Source organism: Rhipicephalus microplus, chromosome 1, assembly GCF_043290135.1.
Source record: "Rhipicephalus microplus isolate Deutch F79 chromosome 1, USDA_Rmic, whole genome shotgun sequence".
NCBI lineage: Eukaryota > Metazoa > Arthropoda > Arachnida > Ixodida > Ixodidae > Rhipicephalus > Rhipicephalus microplus.
In genome coordinates this window covers 227944057-227965755 of record NC_134700.1, presented here as the reverse complement: position 1 = coordinate 227965755, position 21699 = coordinate 227944057, and the positions used below count along the sequence as shown (strand labels likewise).

General features: G+C 43.8%; 1 protein-coding gene across 2 annotated transcripts in view; it reads right to left on the bottom strand.

The window, feature by feature from the left end:
• Positions 1–21699, bottom strand: part of LOC119159572 (adenylate cyclase type 5) — a 258967-nt gene that overhangs the window by 153931 nt on the left and 83337 nt on the right. For both annotated transcript variants that reach the window (XM_075891501.1, XM_075891500.1), the window contains exon 2: positions 7066–7126. In XM_075891501.1, the coding sequence (XP_075747616.1) occupies positions 7066–7115 (50 nt within the window). In that variant the 5' untranslated portion in view covers positions 7116–7126. The remainder of the gene's footprint in view (positions 1–7065; positions 7127–21699) is intronic.

Genomic DNA, 21699 nt, shown 5'->3' with positions numbered 1-21699 from the left:
TCTGTGCGTGCAATATATATATATATATATATATATAAGTAGTATATATATTAGTAATTGTAATGAATTAATGAATCTAAATAACGGACGCTCTGCTGGCAATGAAGACGACGACGATGATCGGTGGCTGCAGTGGTAGCTCGCGCACGCCGTTCGCCATTAGCCAGACCTGCCTGCGTGACCTGTGTCTCAATGACCTGGCGTAGACGTGGGTCTAACGATGTCACTGGCGCGGATGCTTCGGCCACAAGAGAAAGCTGACGCGCAACTTCTTCACGAATGAACTGTTTGATGTGGGGCAGTAAGGCGGTGTGATCAGCAGCGACATCGTGCACGAGGGCGGAAACTTCAGCCGTATCTTCAGCGGCCCTGCGCGTCGAGACACGCTGCTTACGCAACTCGTCGTACTCCTGACAGAGCTGGACAACATCGGTGATGGTCTGTGGATTCCTAGCGACGAGCATCTGGAAGGTATCGTCGTCAACTCCTTTGATTTTGTCGCGTTCGGTTAGAGATTCATCGACGCGCTTGCAAAGAGACAAGACATCTTCAATGTAACTTGTAAAGGTCTCGTCCCTGCGCTGGATTCGACTACGGAGACGCTGTTCCGCGCGAAGCCGGCGCACGGCGGGACGACCGAAGACCGCGGCGATGGTGGTCTTGAAGGCGGACCAGGTTGTGATTTCGCCTTCGTGGTTCTTGAACCAGAGGCTGGCCACATCATCGAGGTAAAAGCGCACGTTTGTGAGCTGGTCGCAGGCGTTCCACTTGTTGGAAGCGCTTACGATTTCGTACTCGACGAGCCAGTCCTCGACGTCTTGTTCGTCGTTGCCGCGAAAAATTGGTGGGTCGCGTTGCCGAGGCACACCAGTACAGTAGACTGTCGTTGGTAAGGCAGCTTGAGAAGGGCCAGGAGCAGTCATGGTGAACGGTGAGGGTAGCGTCCGATTGCGAAGTTCCAGGTTGATGGGAACCCCGGCACCTCCACCACTTAAAATAGAGGTGTTGTACGTCGAGAAACGTTCAGACGCAGCTTGGCAAAATGAGCTTTAACAGGCAGGTCTGGCTAATGGCGAACGGCGTGCGCGAGCTACCACTGCAGCCACCGATCATCGTCGTCGTCTTCATTGCCAGCAGAGCGTCCGTTATTTAGATTCATTAATTCATTACAATATATATATATATATATATATATATATATATATATATATATATATATATATATATATATATATATATATATATATATATGTATATATATGTATATATATTGACGTGTCACTCAAAAAAGTTGCAACACGGTCACCTCCCCCCCCCCCATGCTTCGCATAACGTCGATAAGAACGTGGGATCTGCCAAATTCAAATTTTTTAGCGGCAAAGGTCTTTATGGCGTGGGTCTATCGCTCCTCCGTATGTATGTGTGTGTGTGTGTGTGTGTGTGTGTGTGTGTAGCCGCCCCTGTGGCACGTACCCACTCTATAGCGGGTATGTGCTGCTAGGGGCTGCGAGATGGGAGATGGCGGTACTTGGAGTGTTCACTAGATGGACGTTCAAACGGATGCACGAACAGACGGACAGACGGGTGCACGGACTGACGAACGAATGCATGGACAGACGGACGGACGCATGGATTGACGCACGGATGGTCGCGTGGACGGATGAAAGCATGGACGGGCTCACGCACGCTTCACCCCACTCATCATTCACTTCGTGGATATGCTGTGATTTTTTAGGGGCGAAGCTCTTTATAGCGGCACCCGTTCGTCCCTCGTCTTAGTGCGTAACCAGTCTTACGCTTTCACCTGCAAGGTGGTGCCGGTGGGAGATTTATCCTGTGCGTTGTTGAACAATAAAAAATTCGCAGCTCGCGCGTTAACTAAAAGCCGAATTATCCTGTCTCTCATCCCCAATTAGCAGCCATTGGCATGTGCATTGAGCACTATCTGACAAGAAAGGGTTGCTAGGTTATACTCGCTGGGCGTAGCCTCCTTGGTTTTAGAAAGGTTTAGCGAGCGTTGGGCCGCAGTGCCATGAATACAGTGAACTAGTATATACCATGAACTCGAGGTGGTTAAAGGTGGGAAGTAGACAAGAAACGCAAGCCGTAAGAAAGTGTGCGTGCGCCACCTCTCGTTTAGTATTTGGAATGTCCGCTGTATGGCGGTGCTTCTATATGTGGAACATATCATAAAAAGATGCGAGATGATGGTACTTGAAGTATTGACTAGATGGACGAAGGGACACACAGACAGATGCATAGACGGACGCACGGATGGCTGCACGGACGGATGGACGCAAGGACGGACGCAGGGGCGGGTGCATGGACGAACGCAGGGATGGACGCACGGATGGAATGTACGGATGCACGAACAGACGTACGCATGGACGGGCGGATGGCCGCACGGATGGTCACACAGACGGACGCATATATGATGAAAAGATGCGAGATGGTGGTACTCGAAGTGTTGACTAGATGGACGAACGGACACAGAGACAGATGCATGGACGGACGCACGAATGGCTGCATGGACGGGTGGACGCATGGACGGACGCGAGGCAGATCTATGGACGAACGCAGGGATGGACGCACGGATGGTTGTGCGGACGCACGAACAGACGCATGCACGGACGGGCGGATGGACGCATGGACGGTCACACAGATGGACGCATGGACGGACGGAAGCAAGAACGAAGGGACGAACGGATGCTTCGCCCCACTCTCCATCATTCGCCCCATGGATATGCTGCCATTTTTTCTGCTACGCACCACGTCTGAGTTCTAAGCGAACGGCTAAGTTTAATGAGTTCGCTGGAACAACGCGAGGCTAATAGACGGCAAGTCCATTTATTTATTCATTGATTTTCTCGAATTCATCAACCCAGTTAAAGATATGTTATGCACTGCCTTGTTTTTGATTCAGTGTGATAGTTTTGTTGTTTGCTTCGGAACTGCAGCATTCTCGATGTTAGCGAAAGTGTTGATGAGAGAACACATTCAGCTAAGGTAAAGATACTGGCATCTGTGCAACCTCAAAATGGGGGTGCCGGTGATTAGAAAGCCTTGCAGAGAAAATGGAGGGGTAAAAAGAGAAAAGAGAGAGGGAACTGTGGAAGCATTATGACGGGTTACTTGAGGTGCTCCTCAATCAAACATGCAATGCTGCTTGAAAAAAAAAAAAACTCAGCTAGCTCATTAAGAAATTCATTAATGTAAACACGCTATCTCATTAGCCTATGTGACTTTTTCTGTAAGGATGCCGACTGTAGGTAGCCGCAACTTAGGCACTCGTGCAGAATTTGCGTTTGTCATTATGGTCGGTACTTAAGCCATGCTGACTTTTGTATATCGCAACCTGTCTCAAGCGCTCAAGCTGCGTTATCAGAGAGGTAGAGAGAAAAAGAAAAAAAATGTTGACGCACGCATGTCCAGAGTCTTAATTTCATGTCTAGACGCGAAAAAAAAAAGTGAAAGCTAAACAACCCTTATAATTAAAGGTACAGTAGCCGACATATATTTATTTTTTCAGGAGTTCTAAGAAAGCATACATTATAGGGTGGTGTCACTTCAGCGATGCAAGGTTTTCGCTGGTGTTAGGTATTTGTTTTTGTTCGCTTAATTCTGCAGATAAAAAGTATCACTACCAAAACGTTAAAGTAAATGTAATAAGGCCTTAGCAGGGCGCCGCAGAATCTAGGGAAGTCAAAGTAATATTTTCAGTCATTTATTTAAAATTACATTCATTTTAAAAACGTAATCAGTAACGTAGCTTTCTGGGCGAATTGGTTCATAGTAATAGGAAGTCTAAAGCAGCGAGATGTAGGCCCGTGTGCTCAGATTTGGGTGCACGTTAAAGAACCCCAGGTGGTCTAAATTTCCGGAGTCCTCCACTACGGCGTCTCTCATAATCATATGGTGGTTTTGGGACGTTAAAAAAAAAAAAAAAGCAGCGAGAAACCACACGAAGACAGCGAAGAAGAACAACCACACAGGACAAGCGCTGGACTTACAACTGAATGTTCATTGAATATTTTGACGCACCCCCAACACATGAATTAGAAGTGCATGCGTAAACATGTCATCTGAGCCTTGTCAAGCTTGCACACCTAACCGTACAGAACATGAAACGTGTGAAACAACAATAAAATAAATGCGTACAACTTATCAGCTATCTAGAGACACAAAATTCTTTCTTTGTAAGAAAAAAAATCACAGCATATTCATGGAATGAATGATGATGAGGGGGGCGAAACGTCCGTGCGTCAGTCCATCCGTACGTGCGCCCGTTCGTGCGTCCGTCCATGTGTCTGTGTGTCTGTTCGTTTGCTTGTCTGTCTGTCCGTCTGTGTATCCGCCCGTGCGTCGGTCCGTCCGTCTATAGTGAACACTCCAAGTACTGCCATCTCACTTGTTTTTATCATATATATATCGTATAGAAGTGCCACCATCCAGCGGGCAATCCAAGAACTAAACGAGAGTATGTACCACATTTCTTCTGTCAACGCATTGTTAACACCGAGAGCGTGATAGCGACGCCGTGCTACGTTTTTGGTAGCACGGCGGATTTGTGCCCGAGGTCGGGTATGTGCCACTGGTATGCGGGTATGTGCCACAGGTTACGCATTTAGTTGTAAGTCCAGCGCTTTTCTTGTGTGGTTGTTCTTCTTAGCTGTCTTTGTGTGGTTTTACGTTGATTTCTTTTTTTCTATTTAAAAGGCGAGTTCACTTTTTCCTTTAGGTTGTGGAACTTGAACTACGACTTGAGAAAGAGCGAAGAGAACACCTGAATGCTTAGCCGTGTCTATATCTTTTTTTTATCGTTCGCAATAAACTGGGTATAGCCGCATCATATATCAGCGTATCATTATTTCATTGGCTGTTGGAAAAAGTATGAGGACTGGCCATGGTGTGAGTAACGCAACGGAAAACGGACAAAAGTAATTCAAAGACGCAGAAGACGACTTCAATAATGTTTTATATTTACCGGGAGGTCTATATTCACCCCGCAATGCCGGGCCCACAAGACCCTGTATAACGATGGCGTCCCATTAATTAAGGGTCTGATATTACACAAAGTTGGGTGGGTAGATAAGATTAGAAGTTTGTGTGTATACAGTGACTGCAGCAAGCATACGGCCGAGTTGACTGGCAAAAAATGGGAGAGGCCTTTGTGCTGCAGTGGGCGTAGTCAGGCTGATGATGATGATGATGATGATGATGATGGTGATGATGATGATGTTTTGGAGGTACAGAGGGACGCTTATATGTTACGCCTTACAGTAACACGATGAAATTTAACCCTGTAAGAAATTAATTACGAGGATACCACAGAACATACATGTGATTGACTGGCAGAATGACACACACTTCTACCAGCAATTTTTTTTTTGAGCGGGGATGTCAGATCACGCGTCAGCATTACATGACGTCATATCCGCCTCAGCGTAACGCGTCATTGGGTACTCCCTGCGAAGGCGCGTGTAATTTCACCGCCCCGCACACGAAGGGAATCGCCGGCCTTGAAAGTGCCGCACGTGATGGCTGCTGGAGGCGTTTCCCGGAGGCCAAGTGCGACGCGCGGGACTTAGTGACGTAACCGCAGCGAAGGTCAGAAGTAGCGTCATGTATCCTTGCCGGTCGCAAACGTCGGATCAGTCTCGTTATCAGCGCAATACGTAAGCGGCGTTCTGTGTACTCCCCAAAGAGCTGTTTCGAATGAATTATTCGTTGAGTACCACCCTCCTATACGTCGTTGCATTGTTTACACGAAACAGAGGCGTGCGTGAAAAGCTCAAACGAATAAAAAAATACACGGGGCAGGAATGCAGTAGATGATTCAAGGCAGAAAGATGCCGTGGAAGGCTGCGGTCAGTCATGGCGATGCCAATGCAGATAATCATAAACAAGACCATCGCTTCGTAAACAAACCAAGTGTTACAAAACAAGAGCACGTGTATCGCGCTGACGCTATAACTTTCTTTTCTTCTTTTTTATTTATTTATTTCTTTCCTTCTTTCTTTCTTCCTTTCTTTTTTCTTCCTTTCTTTCTTTTCTCTTTCTTTCTTTTTTCTTTCTTTCTTTTTAGTGCCTAAGCTCATTGATCATGTGCATAAAAACACGCTGTGTACGAGAGTTTCTTGAAAGGTGCATGTCTATGTATTGTCCAGAAAAAAGACGACCTTCAATTGCACGCCGTTTAAGATGTGTACGTATCCCAGATTATTCGTGTGCTTTATCCACGAATAATAACGAGAGAACGATTTGCTTTTGTAAATGCCAATGCCTCAGTGAAATACTTCAACAATTTCAAGACTTCATACTTCTCCACGGTCCCGTTACTATACAGCGTGCCCGGTTGACACGATTAGCGCAGCATGATAAGGAAAGGACTTCAATTCACTCTATTGTACATATTTGACCGATTTCCTGTATTGAGTGTGAGCTATTGTCAAACGCAAAGGATTTGAATAAGAACGAACATGCAAAGTACACGGAAGACGATTTTGCGTTGTGCCTTACTTTCTCACAGGAGATTTGCCAGCAGGGACACAATTAATAATTTCCCAAACGTTGATCATCATAACAATTTTGGAATTCATACAGGTACTGTTACATATTTTCTTTTTTTCCTACAGCCGTTTTGCTACATACCTCAAGAGTAGAATGGCGTTTTCCGTCATTCGTATAATAATATATTTCTATGTTGATATGTATAATATAATGATCAAAACTTTTGAATTATTGCGATAATACTGTACAGTAAGAAGCACTTTTGCGAGCCAAAGTTTGTTCTCTATTCATTTTGTTCTCGTGACTTATGTTGTGCTGTGTTTTAATGCCATGGCTGACAGGCTAGGCTCGCGTTGCCTAATTAGCAGCTGTTGCACACAATCTCGTATTTTACTAGACTTTTTAAAATTTTTAGCCTTCATAATATTTCTTCAATAAGCCGCTCGATCTCCTCTCTGATATTGAAATAGTTTCAGCGTAGAAAAAATATTGAGACAACGTAGCGTTCTTGTCCATGCATGTCAACGAATGAAAACGAATAATTGCTTCACTTACCGCAACTCGATCGCTTCATTCTTCATGTTCTTGCCCGTGCTTGGTGTCATCTAGACATAACCTGCGAACGTTCAAACAAAACGCAAGATTCCTATCTCTGTATCAAATCCTGCCATTTATTTTTACTTTCCATTAAATTAGTAAGGGCTGCTTCGCCTTCATCACGCCCTATGAGCTCTAGTTTGAAATGAGTAGCTTTTTTAACAAATTTGAACCCAAGACTATCATGAACAACTATTTAACAGTCTATACCGCATGCGCCGGCTAAGATATTAGGTGTTACCTTGGACAAACGATGCCGCGAGTGGCGTACTATTGACATGATCGAATACAGCCTTGTTCATGGGATTAGAAGTTGTGATGTCGATTTTACACTCTGGTTTAAGCAAGAAAACTCATGATAATACCAGGAGTTCAACGTGCTGAAACCACGATATGATTACGAGGTACGTCGTAGTGGAGGGCTCCGGAAAACTCCGCGATTCTTCAACAAGCACTACAAATATAAGTACACGAACCTCGAACATTTAGTCTCCATCGAGAATGAAGCCGCCGCGGCCGAGATTCGATCCCGCGACATTCAGGTCAGCTGCCGAGCAATATAACCTCTGGACCATTACGGTGGGGCTAAAGCAGGAAAGGCCTCGTATCAAAATCATTGCGGAATTAGATAGGCTTAATTTGAGGTGCATACTGACGGCACGCTTTGCGCATGGCTTCGTGGGTGGCACTTTCGTGAAGCCTAAATATACTAGCAGTGAAGCAAAAAAGATGGTCGTCTCACAAAAGGTACACTATGCATCACAAGACACGCTCAAGACCGGCAGTGCGTACACTGATGGCAGCGTTTCTGTAAGTCCTGTAATGCATACTTGAGTGAGTTGCAAGTATCAGTTACCGCTCCTTGAGCTTATATACATCGAGCGAAAGCGCGGCATCTCGGAAATAAAAATTTTATGAAGTGTCGTTTTTGTTCGAGAAAGATTGACCTTGATGCTGCTCCGAAGCACAAAGTGACCCCTTTTGAAAGCTAGACATTCCAACAGCGGGACCTCATCTCTGAGGTGTCTACACAAGAAACAAGATCGCAGACGTGCACATTCTGTTGAAGTGTTGCAAGCATAAGCGCATCTGATGCTTATAATTTAAGCAGTAGGCATGCCACTGCAGTCTGTTGCAGCACGGCCTTTGGTTGGTGTGGGACACGAGATTTTTGCTTCAAGTTTGCTCGGATGAAGCTAACCGCGACATAACTGTGATTTAACAAGTAGCAGCGCACGACGATGGGTACCTTGTGAAACAAAAAGTGAATATATATTTATTTGGCACGCCAAAAAAATTGACAGCTGCACCACACGCAGAGGTCATAAACTGTCTAATGCATGTGTCATTGATGGTCTATAGTTCCGAGCATGACAGACATTGAGTCGCCGGTAAGATGGCAATGAGAATATGGATACGACAAAGATCCCATGACGAGCTCCTTATCCGAACGACACGATCCATTATGTCTACGCAGTATTTTGTATATCTAGAAATATATTAACGCACCCCTCTTTCCAACCTTACTTCCTCATTGCTGTGCAAAGTATAGCAAACCGAAAAGAAAAAGTGCCACTGGCCTTATTTATGTTCATCTTATATTTATTTTCTTTAACACTGACGAGCAACAATAAGAGCAGCGGAAGCGATATTCCTGTGACGTCAATAAATAGTTCAGCCGTCCCCGTCATGCCGTCCGCGTTTTCTCCATCGGCGGTATACAGCCAGCACAAAACTTGGGTCTGGAATGTCGAGCTGCTGCGTCTTCATGTCTCGTTGCACGTGCTACTACTGATAGCAACGTCGAGTCGTCACTAATCTCTCAACTAAACGCCGCCAGCAAACACGACGACATCGGCTTCCTTCTTGGGTTGCATGTGGATATTTTGGCTAGAGAAGATACAGCTTGAGAGGCTTCAGATAAAGGGACGGGGAACAGTAGGTGCGCACTATAGGGTGAGCTCACACTCTTGCGTGGGGGGCCTTCGACGCCGAGCTTATTGCGCAATAAAATAGCACTTGAATGAACACCAGTTGAATGAACTACTCCGTTGCTTAAACTACTAAGCTTCTTAATACGCAATGAAGACTAAATACTACTGCGCGATGGATAAAGACACAAAATGAATCTTCAGACAACTTTTTCTGATATTATTACACGCGTACGCTTTATTTAGCGAAGTTTCGACGTAGTTCTTGCGCCACACGTGAGTGCACTTTTTTCATTTTTTTTCTAATCGTGTTAGGTCAGGTTGCGTCCTCCAAGCGACAAAGAAGCACGTACCTCTCTATAGCGTTTAGGTAGCGATGGCTGGAAGTGAATCACTGACTGCACATCTTTCTGCGCCCGTACGTGCGCGACGTAATGTAATCAACTCCCGGTAGACGCATCTATAAGTGATCAAATAAATGTCGTAATACTCATGTGCTTTGATGTACAAGTGCACGTTAAAGGACGTCCTGTGAGAAAGCCTATCTCGGAACACTTTGTATGCTATAGATATATGTAGCTGAAGGGTATAAAAAGCTGCGATATTCGTTCGAGGGCTAGAAGAAGGAAACTACAATAAAGAACGGTTAATATATAACCGCACAAGAAAACTATGGTAGACAACAGTAAACTTTCTATAAAGATTTCACTGTGCAAGAGACTGACAAAAATGAAAGCAATGCACTGGGCATCCTGGCCGCTGGATGAAACTGGAGCTCGAGGTCATCGCGGCCTCAGTGACAACGATAAATGATCTAAATCTGCCCGGAGAAATCACATGCAAGCACTCACATTTCACTTTCCGCGACACCGTTGTAAGGAAGCTCCACCGCCTTCCGCGTTGTTTGTCACAGACGGATTGCGCCACATAAGGCACACTATAACAACATCGATTGAACCATTTCGCTGCAACTGTAACTTCTATGTGGACTTCACTTCTCAGACGGCTTCGGTTGGAAAGTGCCTTCGCGAAGACATACACTGTAACAACTAAAATGACCCATCTGGCGGCAGGCGATGCTTGCGGCGCCGAGGAAAACATGAACAATTTGCTCTATCACAAGTCCTTGGTTTCATTCACAAAAAAAAAAAACCACCCATTACGTGCAGACGGTTAACCAGCAAAGCTGAAACGCAAGACTCTGGTGTTTAACAAGAGCCGAGATCCGTCGAAATGTCGTCTGTTGTAGCTCTTCATTTCTCTGTCCCCATGGCACACTGGAGAGATGCCTGCTTCAAACTTTCATTCGGTGATGGTGTAGCTTGAAGGGAACACCGATAGGATTTCATGGGAAGCAGTTAGTGTGGCGGTTACACTATCCCTAGCTGTATATAAATGCTGGCTAAACCGGAAGATAAACTAGTACAAGCGCACATTTACCTGCAGTTTATGCGCACTCACGGACCACCACATTCACCATGCCCTAAACACATACAGGTTCCCAATAAAAACACACAGTAACGCTTTGGAATTACATATATATCGGCCACTTTTCAAGGTAGAGCTACTAGTGTATCGTTTATTATATTTCTGATCAGCCCGCAAAACGGTGAAGGCAATTTCATGCCCCTTGAGAACCGCTCATCTGTGCGAAAGCTATTGGCCACATGGAGTTGCCTCAAGCATGCGTCTACGAATTGGAGGTTACTTTACGAATCTATCAATGTATAGTTAAATTCGGTTAGATGTGTATAGGTTTTCCAGTTTTCACGTATACGCTGTAATTGGAGGACACAAAACAAAGGCTGCAAATGAAACATAGGGTATAGGCACTTTGTAAGAGCTTCTTAGGTGGGCCGTGCACTCCTGTACACGCTAATTGGGTGGAGTTGTGCGGACTCGGCAATGATTTTCAACGCAAGTTCGCCGGTTCTCGAATTCAATACGACGAACGCGCGTGGAAACAATCAGTCTACAATGATGATGCTTACAGTATCGCCCTACACAATCAAAATGAAAAAAAAAGAAAACATTCAGTAAGTAAACAGAAAAAAAGGCGATCGGACAGCATCCTAGCTGAAATCGATCGTGATCCTAGACAATATATCCCTTCCGCAGAACGCACATTCGGTGATCATCACAGAAACGAGGAACAATTTTTAATGCAAGCCACATGAATTCCGCTGCGCAATAAAGTCGTATATATTAACAAATGTACGGAGGATATCTCTGGACTGAGGCGAATAACGAACACTCGCAGAATCATTTAAAGTTTACATCACATGATTAAAGATTACTTATTATCTGCAGTTCAAGGGGCACTCACATCTGTAGCGGCATTTGTTTACAGAAACTGGTGCGCAAAAGCTTCTGGTGCTACATGTTCGGTTCACACGTGATTGCTTTCGCGCACAAACGTCCACAAGCTTTACTTTCTTTTTGTTTTCCTAGCATGCTGCATTAGGTCGCATGCATCATGCCTATACGAAACGAAAGTCTCACTTGGACTTTCCTAAAACGCACCACCATCAATCAATCTTTACTTGAAATTTCCTCGGGCCTTCCCCGAACGCGTCAATATCCCCAAATTAAAAACTGAGGAGGCGTGATTTATAAAACACGGAAATGATCCCGAGACAAATGGTTTCCAAACTGTCATACGATACTGTATTGAGATCGAATACGTGCGATGTTGAGGTTCTTGCAGTTTTCTTGGAGCTGTTTCATGAAATTTTTAATTTAAAAAAATGTCGTAACTGGAAACGGATAGAAAGCCTAAAGGCCGACGGGAGACTTCACAAGATAATTCAAAATGTCGAAAGTAGAAGCCGTAAGCAGACGCAATACCAGAAGTAAGCAACGCTTACGTTTCATGCTTTTCCTCGTTTAGTGAAATTTCTCTTCTTTCCTCTCATTTCATCCAAAACTTGGACGTACGAAGTGTAATATAGAAAAGTATCCGACCTGTGGTGGAAGAAAAAAAAAGCTGGCATAATTGGAGCATTGGAAACCTAATACCCTCCGAAGTAGTCCCCTGTGAATTCCACACACTTCTCCCAGCGGTGCTGCCATTGTTGGAAGCATTCTGGTAAGGCCTCTTTCGGAATGGAGTTTATCTCAGCTATCGTTGCAACCATAATGTCCTCCATTGTGTTAAATCGCTCTCCTTTCAATGTTCTCTTGTGTCAGGGAAACAGCCAGAAGTCGAAGAAGGCCATGTCAGGAGAGTAAGGAGCCTGCTGATCAAACTACAGGAGTCTGACTTTTCGCCAGAAAAGTTTGAAGCAAGTGTGAGGAATGTGCAGGAGCATTGTCGTGATGGATGCGCCAGTTTCCTGGAAGTTGACCACAACTCAGGTCTCTTGCGCCGCAAAGCATCCTGTAGGCGAGAGAGGGCATCCCTGTAGTACTCTTTGGGGATTGTTTGAGCCTGCGGTGCGTACTCGTGGTGTACCACACCACGGTAGTCAAAGAAAGCATTCAGCATCACGTTGACGTTGCTGCACACTTGGCGGGCCTTTTATGGTCTTGGTTACGTGGAATGCCTCCACTGTGACGACAGGGATTTGGTTTCCACGTCGTGCCCGCACACCCTCTTAAGAATCGTCACCAGTGAGAATGGTGTTCATGAAGTTAAAGTCACTGCTTGTGAAATCCGGCATGTACAGTGAGACTTCAACACGAAGTTGCTTTAATTCCACCGTGAGAAGTTTAGACACAAATTTCACCGCAACTATCTTCATGGACAAATCTTCGTTCCTAATGGAATGTGCAGTCAAAGTGCTGATGACCATCTCTTCCGCAATTTCCCGTATAGTCGCACGACGGTCCCGCATCACTACGGAGTTCACTTCGGCAATGACCTGGTCATTTCGGCATGTTGATTGCCGACCGGAGCTTGGCTCGCTCTCCACCGATGTGCGGCCGTCTTTATGCCCGTTGTACTACTCCTTAACCTTTGTGCGGCTCATAGCGTCGCCACAGACGACTCATAAAGACGGCTCGTAGCACCGTGTTTATCTTCCAAATGGCTTTCAAGTGGCTGTCGCCCAGTTTTTGGTAAAATTCGATGCAGTAGCGCTGCTCCACTCGCTCTATCCCTTTCCTTGCCGTGAAAAACTGACGAGGGCCCTACGCTCTGCCTTACTCAAACTCTTCGTCCTAGCGACTGACGCTATTGGCAGGCGGGGGAAAATTCGCGCATGCGCACGAAGGTTTAAGCTCATCTGATGTAAGCGTGCTTGTTTCAAATCCATCAGGCGCTCGCAAAAAAAAAACAATAAGGTCGGATACTGTTCTAACAGACCTCGTAGTTCGTAGCGGGCTGCTCCCCCGTCGAGATAGGCAAACCTACGTTTACTCCATGCCTCCAAGGACCTCGTCAAAGTCTTTCCATTCCATTTCATTGAACATTGCACATACTAAACCATTGCAAAATGCGTGTGAAATACGCCTTGGAAAACAATGCTTTCGAAAGGCAACTGAGTTAGGCTGCGAGGCATTCATATTCTATGGATTGTATGAACTTTATATAGACTGCATCGTTCAGACGGTGTATAGACTGTGACTGCAAATATTATCGTGATGCGTGTCAGGTTGTGCCTGTAGTATGAAGCCGTGTAGCCCTATATCAGTAAAGTAACACTATCTGTGTGTGAGGTGGGGAGAGGGGGTGGGGGCACGTAACTACACCACGGCGATATTCACTCGTTTACGTGCTTTAAATGACCTTCAAGATGCTTGCGCGAACGCCGTCCGTAATTCACGGCATAATCATTGGGATAGCATCACTGACTCGCCAATTGTTGTAGCCCGTGGCTTGTGCGAGAAAGCTGGCCAATTAAGATTTTGTTTTGAATGACAGACCCTCAGGCACAGCGTCAGCGCTTATTGTTTCAGACGACGTCATACATGCGCTGGTTGAGGAAACAGTAATCTTTTGCTGCCGCACTCAGTGCTAAAAGCAAGTGGTGGACATCGTGTTCCCACATAATTTACAAGAGTAGATTACAATCTTTCTTATAAAAATGACATATTTGGAGTGGTTCGCATAGTAAGCGTCACGGCACAAGTAACATATCAATAATCGTATTTCAGGGAGGCTGTCTGACGTGACCTGATTTCTGGGTTAGTTTGAAGCACACAAACTCTTTTGTCTCACTTTCTTTAGGTGAATAAATTTCTGAATAAATTAAAACAAAAATAAAACACATGGGCTCAGCTTTAAATGTGAATATATAACAGTAACAAGGAAAATTCAATTTAATTTAAGGAATTACCAAAAGTATATATTATTGGCACATGAACAAGTTAACACAACAAAGGAACTACAAAGTCCACCGCCGTGGGGCAGTGGTTCTGGTGATCGGTTGCTAACGCAAAGGTCACGGGTTCACTCCCGACCGTGGTTGTCTCATTTCGATGGAGAGCAAATGCCAGATGTCCGTGTACTGCATGACGTCAGTGCACGTCAAAGAGCACCAGATGGTCAAAATTAATCTTAAATTCTCTCCTACAGCGTCTCTCATAATCATATCGTGGTTTTGAGGCGTGAAGGTCGAGATAATATTATTAAATCAGTTCTCTAGACTCCCTATTGTGCCGTGTTAGGAAGAATGCACAAGAACATGCGAGATATAAGTTGACGAATAATGTTGACGAATAATAATAATATAAGTTGACCCTCGGATCAATGTGTAATTAGAGAAATAAGTATTCACTACCACTTGTAAAATTGAATAGGACGTCACATACTATACAGTAATCTTGCACTACAGGCAAATAATAGCAAGGGAAGCGTTAGGTTTATCTCAAGGTTAATAACTTGACCTTTCGGCACTGCCCTCTGAAACCCAACCTCTTTTTATAATTAACCAACGGGGCGCGGCACAATGGCCGGCTGTTTTTGGAGGCAGATTCGCCTGCAGCGAAGGAACCTCCTCCTCCATCTCCTCTTCTAGAAATTTCTTCTCTGTCGTTCTTAAATCAGAATGATCAAAAAATCTAAGGTAGGGATGCCCGATTCCTTTATTTTCACTTACTTTTTTTCGTGCCTTGACATTTCATAGTTTGCTTCGTGAAACCCCTGAACGTGTCAAATTTCTCAACTCTGAATAAAAATGATAGAGACTCGGTGCTCACATGCACAGATCATTCACAAAAAAACGCCAAGATGAAAACGCCCAAACGATAGCGCCTGCATCGAGTATTCCTCAGAGATAACTAGTTTCTGGTTAACAAACGAAAGAAGAAACAGCAAGAAATTGAGAAAAGTAATACACTCACAGAATGAGAAATGAAAGTGGGCGAGAACGTGGATAGCTTTCGGCAACTATCGTACTCTGGAGAATGACGACATCAAATTAAATAAAAAAAACCATGCTCACTGAATGTAAATAATGTTAATAATATTAATTTAGGGACTTTTCACCAATCCTACAAATGTGTCGGTAGCGCTCTCTTTCATAGTGCGCAGTAAGCAAGGCCCTTACAATGCACGGTCACGCATCCAGGTTTTCGGAATAAATGGCACGTACACAATTCACCCTCACAAAAAGTATTTTTTATGTCGCGCAATATTGTTAATATTATGTCTGGAGGCGTGTGTTGAAAACGCTCTCACTCTGACATGTTTGCTATTGTTGTCTCAGAGGCCATCAATCAATGGTTTTGGCTTTCTTGCCAAGGCCGCGCTCAAAGAGTGGTGGTAAACGGAGCGAATGGTCAGCAATCTTTTCGTTTGCCTGTGCCGATGCCAACACCAGAATAGGTCGTAATGTGCCACTATATATATATATATATATATATATATATATATATATATATATATATATATATATATATATATATATATATATATATATATATATATATATATATATATATATATATATTTATATATATATATATCAATGGGATTCGAGTGTGGGTTGCTGACGACGCCAATTCCGTTAGGTGCGTTCTTACAAGAATCTGTTATATAAAGCCGACATAGCGTTTAACTAAAAGTAAGCTAGAGCTGATTTTACTTCGACATAGAGCGAAAAAATAATCGCACCATCGACATAACTGAAAAGATCACGGTGTTTGCTTTTGTTTGCAGGCGATTGCCGGAAGTGTGCAGTTACGTAAGCTCTTAACTTTTAGGGAGCGAGAAAAAAAAACCATAAAGTTAATTTTACGTCATTTGTTCCTATACGTACAGTGGTTCAAAATAATTGTGAAGAAGTCGGAAACCTTCTGTAAAAATCTTTAATCCGAATAATCCGCGAATACGTTCCCGCAAGTGGTCTCACGAATGAACACAGACGAGCACAACTTTTTTTTTTTTGGAAAGTCCACCCCTAGGCATGATATCTTTTCAAAAATGCACATAGAAGTTATCTTCATGTATGAAGTCTAATGAGAACGGTGGTGTGGTCCACGAAGCCAGCGGTCAAAGTCGGGTGGTCGGCCAGGCCTGAGACCTGTTGCACGGAGGTGACAGCGACGATTAATTGTAGACCAGTGCAGGTCCACAGTAAGTGTGAGGTAGTTACATCTTGGATTGGGGCGTCACAAAATGGGCATGATGTGCCATATGGGCATCGGTACTTTTGCGCTCAAAGGTTGGTCACGGATGGCGTAGGCGCAACACCAACACAAAGCGACAAGCACTACTTGCTAGCTCCAGTGCAAACACAGTGCTGTAACATTTGCTCAAGAAAAAAAAACTTCGCTTAGAGGCGAAAGAAAGTAGATGCTGATGGAAAGTTGCGCCATTTTTTATGCACATTACCTGTCTCGTGTGCGTTTGAGTAGTTCGGTGCTTCTACATTGCCACTGTATGCATTCTTTGCTGACTATTCATTGTTGCGTTATTGCGCACCGCTTAAAAGACAAAGACTTAGGAGACGATGAACTATACATGAACACAAGCGCGAACTTTCAAGTGAACTAATCGGACGATCACGTAATACTTTTATACAATCAGTTTCATGCTTACAACAAAGCACTTAGAGGAAATCATTTACAAAAAAATATAAACCATGCAATACCGATAACCACTCACGCCGAGGAAACACGCACTTATCACACACCCCCTGCATTACGAATTCAGACGCATAATTTTCTTCTGCGTTAGTCCCAAATAAGCCTGATGTCCCAAAGAAGACTGAAGCAGTCATCTACAAGGCGAATAATTTCGGACGCCTAGCACCCATTTTGGTTTCACAGAGCTTTCGCAGAAGGTTTCGCAGTAGAAAAATAATGTATATAAATTCACAATGCAGGGTGCGTGATAAGTGAGTGTTTCTTCGGCATGAGTGGTTATCGGTATTGTGCTGTTTATATTTTTGTAAATTATTTTTTGTAAACGTTTTGTTGTAACAATAAAACGGGACTGTATAAAAGCTTCACGTATCCGTGCAATAAATTCAGTTGAATGTTTGCGCTTATGTTCGTGTATTTCTCCGTCTCCTAAGTATTTGTCTTTTAAGCAGTGCACAATAACGTAACAATGAACAACTACCACCTTGCCCAAGCAGGCATCCTTTTCATTGACGCTGAATAAACATTGCCGCATTCCCACTTGCTTCCTTTTTTTTATTTCACATGCGTATATTTATGTCAGTATACGAACAGCTTGCTACCATAGTCAGCCCCTCTTAATGCATTACATGAACATCATGTCATCAGGTATTGCGGGAATTTACGGTGCAGATGTGGCTGTCCGAGCACTCCTTTCCGGGCTGCATTCGTCAGTGCCGATGGAGACTGATGGGGAGAGCTACCATCTATTGTTACATAAGGGAAATCTTAGTTATTATCAGGAAGGTAAACCCCGCTACCGTCTGCCCTCTTCCCCCCCCCCCCCCCCCCCAAGAGCTGAAGAAAGCAGAGGAGTGGATTTTGCTTCGACTACAGACGAACACAATACTAAGTCCTGCCATAGTCAAATATTTCGAGCCTATGGTCACTGGACAGTACCCGTACTGTAAGGAGGTGGCAGACACCAACCACATGGTGTGAGCCTATTAAATAATAATGCCATTACTCCTTACCCAAACCCTTGGCGAAAGGGCTAAAAGGTGTCCCTGCTCGGCTGCTCAGACCTTGAGGCAGAAGGCCTTGGTCCAGAGAGCCAGGACGGCGGCTTCAACCAATGGTTTCTCGTAATAGTGACTCCATCTATATAGTTTGTAAGGAACCTCTAAAGAAGTGCTAGACCTCTTTTTTGCAATTAAACGTTTTTCACCACCACCCCGACCTCTGGATATATTCCTTTCATTGTTAAATAACGTTCTACAGTCATTTCACTGCTGACCTGCACTCGCTCTCTATTTACAAATATTAATTGTTTAAGCGAAAATGTTCCAAAAGACGGACGAGTTTATGATTGAAATTATGTACTCAGACGTAACATGACAAAATGTAACAAATGTACAGTTTTTGTTATATTTTCTTACCTGAAGTCGGTGTTTGTTTTTTAAATCATTATTAATATCCTTCTTGTTTTACACTCTTCAGTAACTAGAACAGTAAATGCACTTAATTGTATCAATTATTTACTTTAACCTGTAATCAAATACGCCCATATTCGAGCGACTTTTTTTTTTCGGTGAAATCGCGTTCACGTGTAACTAGTAGGAATCATTCATGGCCGGGATTTCCACGCGTTGCCAATGCGACGCTCGCGGTACGATACGATCACAATGGAGCACAAGGCAGCAGAGCCCATGACAGACAAAGGCTTCGCGATAACTCGATAGCGAACCACTCCACGCACCGGAAGTAATGCACTCAGCACAAATTGACAATAGATAGCTGGAGCAATTACCGTCCGTCTCGTCCATTGTCCATCTGTCGACGCGCCTTCCTGTGTCGGCGCGTGATTAGCTTCGCAGCGGAGTACGCGGTAAAACAAATATGCGGTCATCATCATTCACAAAGTTGACGAAGGCGGGGTTAGACAATGGAGAGCCGCTGCCAAAGTGCACGCGCCGTAATTCTTCGACAACAGAAGATGAAGGAAAGCGATTATTGAATAGCCTTTCCATTTGTCATTGTTGTTGTCGTTCTGCAGTACCGGCATGCGTTTGTTCTGGTGTTATAGTGTAATAACTACTAGGTATAGGGGCACAGTATCGTTGGTCAGATGTATTCAAGAAAAACAGAACGCAAAACATAAACAAAATAATAAGGTACAGAAATAGAAAGAGAAGACACTCAGTTCCGTCTGCCCTCTCTGTCTAGCAAAGATTTTTTGTGCGCTGTTTTTATTCTATGCGCACCAATATTTTACCATTGATCAGCGAATAGTTCTTTTTCTATTTCAAAGTAAAGTTAGATGAAATAAAACAAAATGTTAATGAGATACAAAACAAGAAAATGTCTGTTTCATTGCTGTTAGAAATACTAAACAAAAACCTGCCGCAGATTACTTCACATATTTCGTTAATTTTTTTTTCTTTGTACCAAGCCTCGACTACCGACTCTACCATCCAAGAACTCCTCGTTCGACGGTTTCTTTTGTAATTTACGAATAACAATATTTTTTCTTATTGTTATGTTATTTTTACATTCTACGCAAAGTCTTGCCTTTCCACAATAAACATGCTCTTTAGGAACTTTGTTTTCCATTGTTAAAATAGCCATCCGATTCCTCACCATTATCCACTTAGTACGTACATGAATCGTTTGTTGATCACGGAGATAAAAATAATTACCCAGATGCTCCAGGTGAATTAGCAAAGCGCCGTGGTAGTTGGTGTGACCGTGCTGTCTTCACAACAGCGTTCACGCGTCGCCCACAAGTGGGCTATAGAGGGCACCCAGAGAACCAACGTGTGCTCGGCTCTAGCGTGGATGCCAGATCCCCATCCTAAATCTCTCTGACATAGAACCTGAACTGGATTTTATGTCTCAAGTGATGAAGTCTAAAGAAGGCCTTTAGGCCGAAATATACTCATTTTGTTTGCGTCAATAAATATTTAAGGGCCTCTGGTACTTTGAAGAAAATAAGGGCAAGTACGCACCTGACGTACTTTCTCTTTCTTTCCTTCTTTCTTTCTTTCCTTTTCTCATTGCGTAACTCTCCCAGTTTCGTTCCTCTATGATGAAAATCGGAACTTTATACACGTTCTTAGCGGCGCACCAGTTCATCTGCCACGGGCGAAAACGACGGACAAGCGTTTATATGCTGGAGACAGCGACACGTTTCAGCGTGAAATGACAAGTGGCCTCGATAAAATATCGGGTCACCATATCTGAAACTGCCGACGGTTGACAATCCTGCTACCGAGAGAGTATAAAATACATGCGATACACGTGAGACCGGGGCACCTTCCAGGATATCTTGGTTCACCCACATTTCTCTACAATCGCGGGTGCCAGAGTTTTAGGGGCGAAGCTCCTTAAGGCGTGGGTTGGTCGTCCCCGATGTATGTAGTCCGTGGCCACCTTGTTCCAGCATTCACCGCTAGGTAATAGTTGTAGGTGGAATCAACCAATGCAGATCTTATCAAACAGATGGCATCCGTGGTGTTTTATGATGAACAAGCAAAAGAAGATGTTATACTTACGCTAGGGGGTGCTTTCATTTTATGGGCGAAGCTCCTTATGCCGTGGATCGTGCGTGAGCGATGTACGTAGTAGTAGTAGTATAGTAGTAGTAGTAGTAGTAGTAGTAGTAGTAGTAGTAGTAGTAGTAGTAGTAGTAGTAGCAGCAGCAGCAGCAGCAGCAGTAGTAGTAGTAGTAGTAGCAGCAGTAGTAGTAGTAGTAGTAGCAGCAGTAGTAGTAGTAGTAGTGTGGCGTGTTTGGGTTAGTAGTAGTAGCAGTAGTAGTAGTAGCAGTAGTAGTAGTAGTAGTAGTAGTAGTAGTAGTAGTAGTAGTAGTACTAGTGTAAGTCGCCACCTCTCATATAGTCTTCGGAATGTCCGATGGATGGCGGTACTTCTATATGATGAATATATGATGAAAAGATGCGATATGGCGGTACTTGGAGTGTTCACTAGATGCATGGATGGAAGCACGGACGAACAGACAGACAAGCAGACGGACAAACGAATGGACAGACAGAAAGTTGCAAGGACGGACGCACGGATGCATGAACTGACGGACGAACTTTTCCTATTGAACATTCCCTATCGAAGGGCACAGTAACGGATCTAGAACGAAGTACTCATAGCCCAAGGGGTGTGATGTAGGCTTCTTCGCATATAGCACATCTTCAGCAGGTATTTTTGCCTTTATTTGTACTAAATCCCTTCATGTTTTTCTTGTCTTGCATGTGCGCTACACAGAAACCTACTGAATACTTACTTTTTAGCGAATTAAAGTTTTTCTTTTATATCTACGTCTATATTGTCAAGAAGTGCGCTCGCACATGTATTTTCGTCAACAGAGGAAACCAGTCGATGGAAGGTCGCGTGACTTATCTAGCCTTTGAAAGAAAGCTACGTTTGGCTTTTTACGTTGTGGACACCCGCAATTCAATTATGTAAGGTTCGAAAGGGCAGGAGAAAGTTCGACAGCTTTTCAGATACACCTCGCTACCTTGTAATCACAAAACACACTCAGAGAAAGAAGCGTGTATATATATATATATATATATATATATATATATATATATATATATATATATATATATATATATATATATATATATATATATATATATAT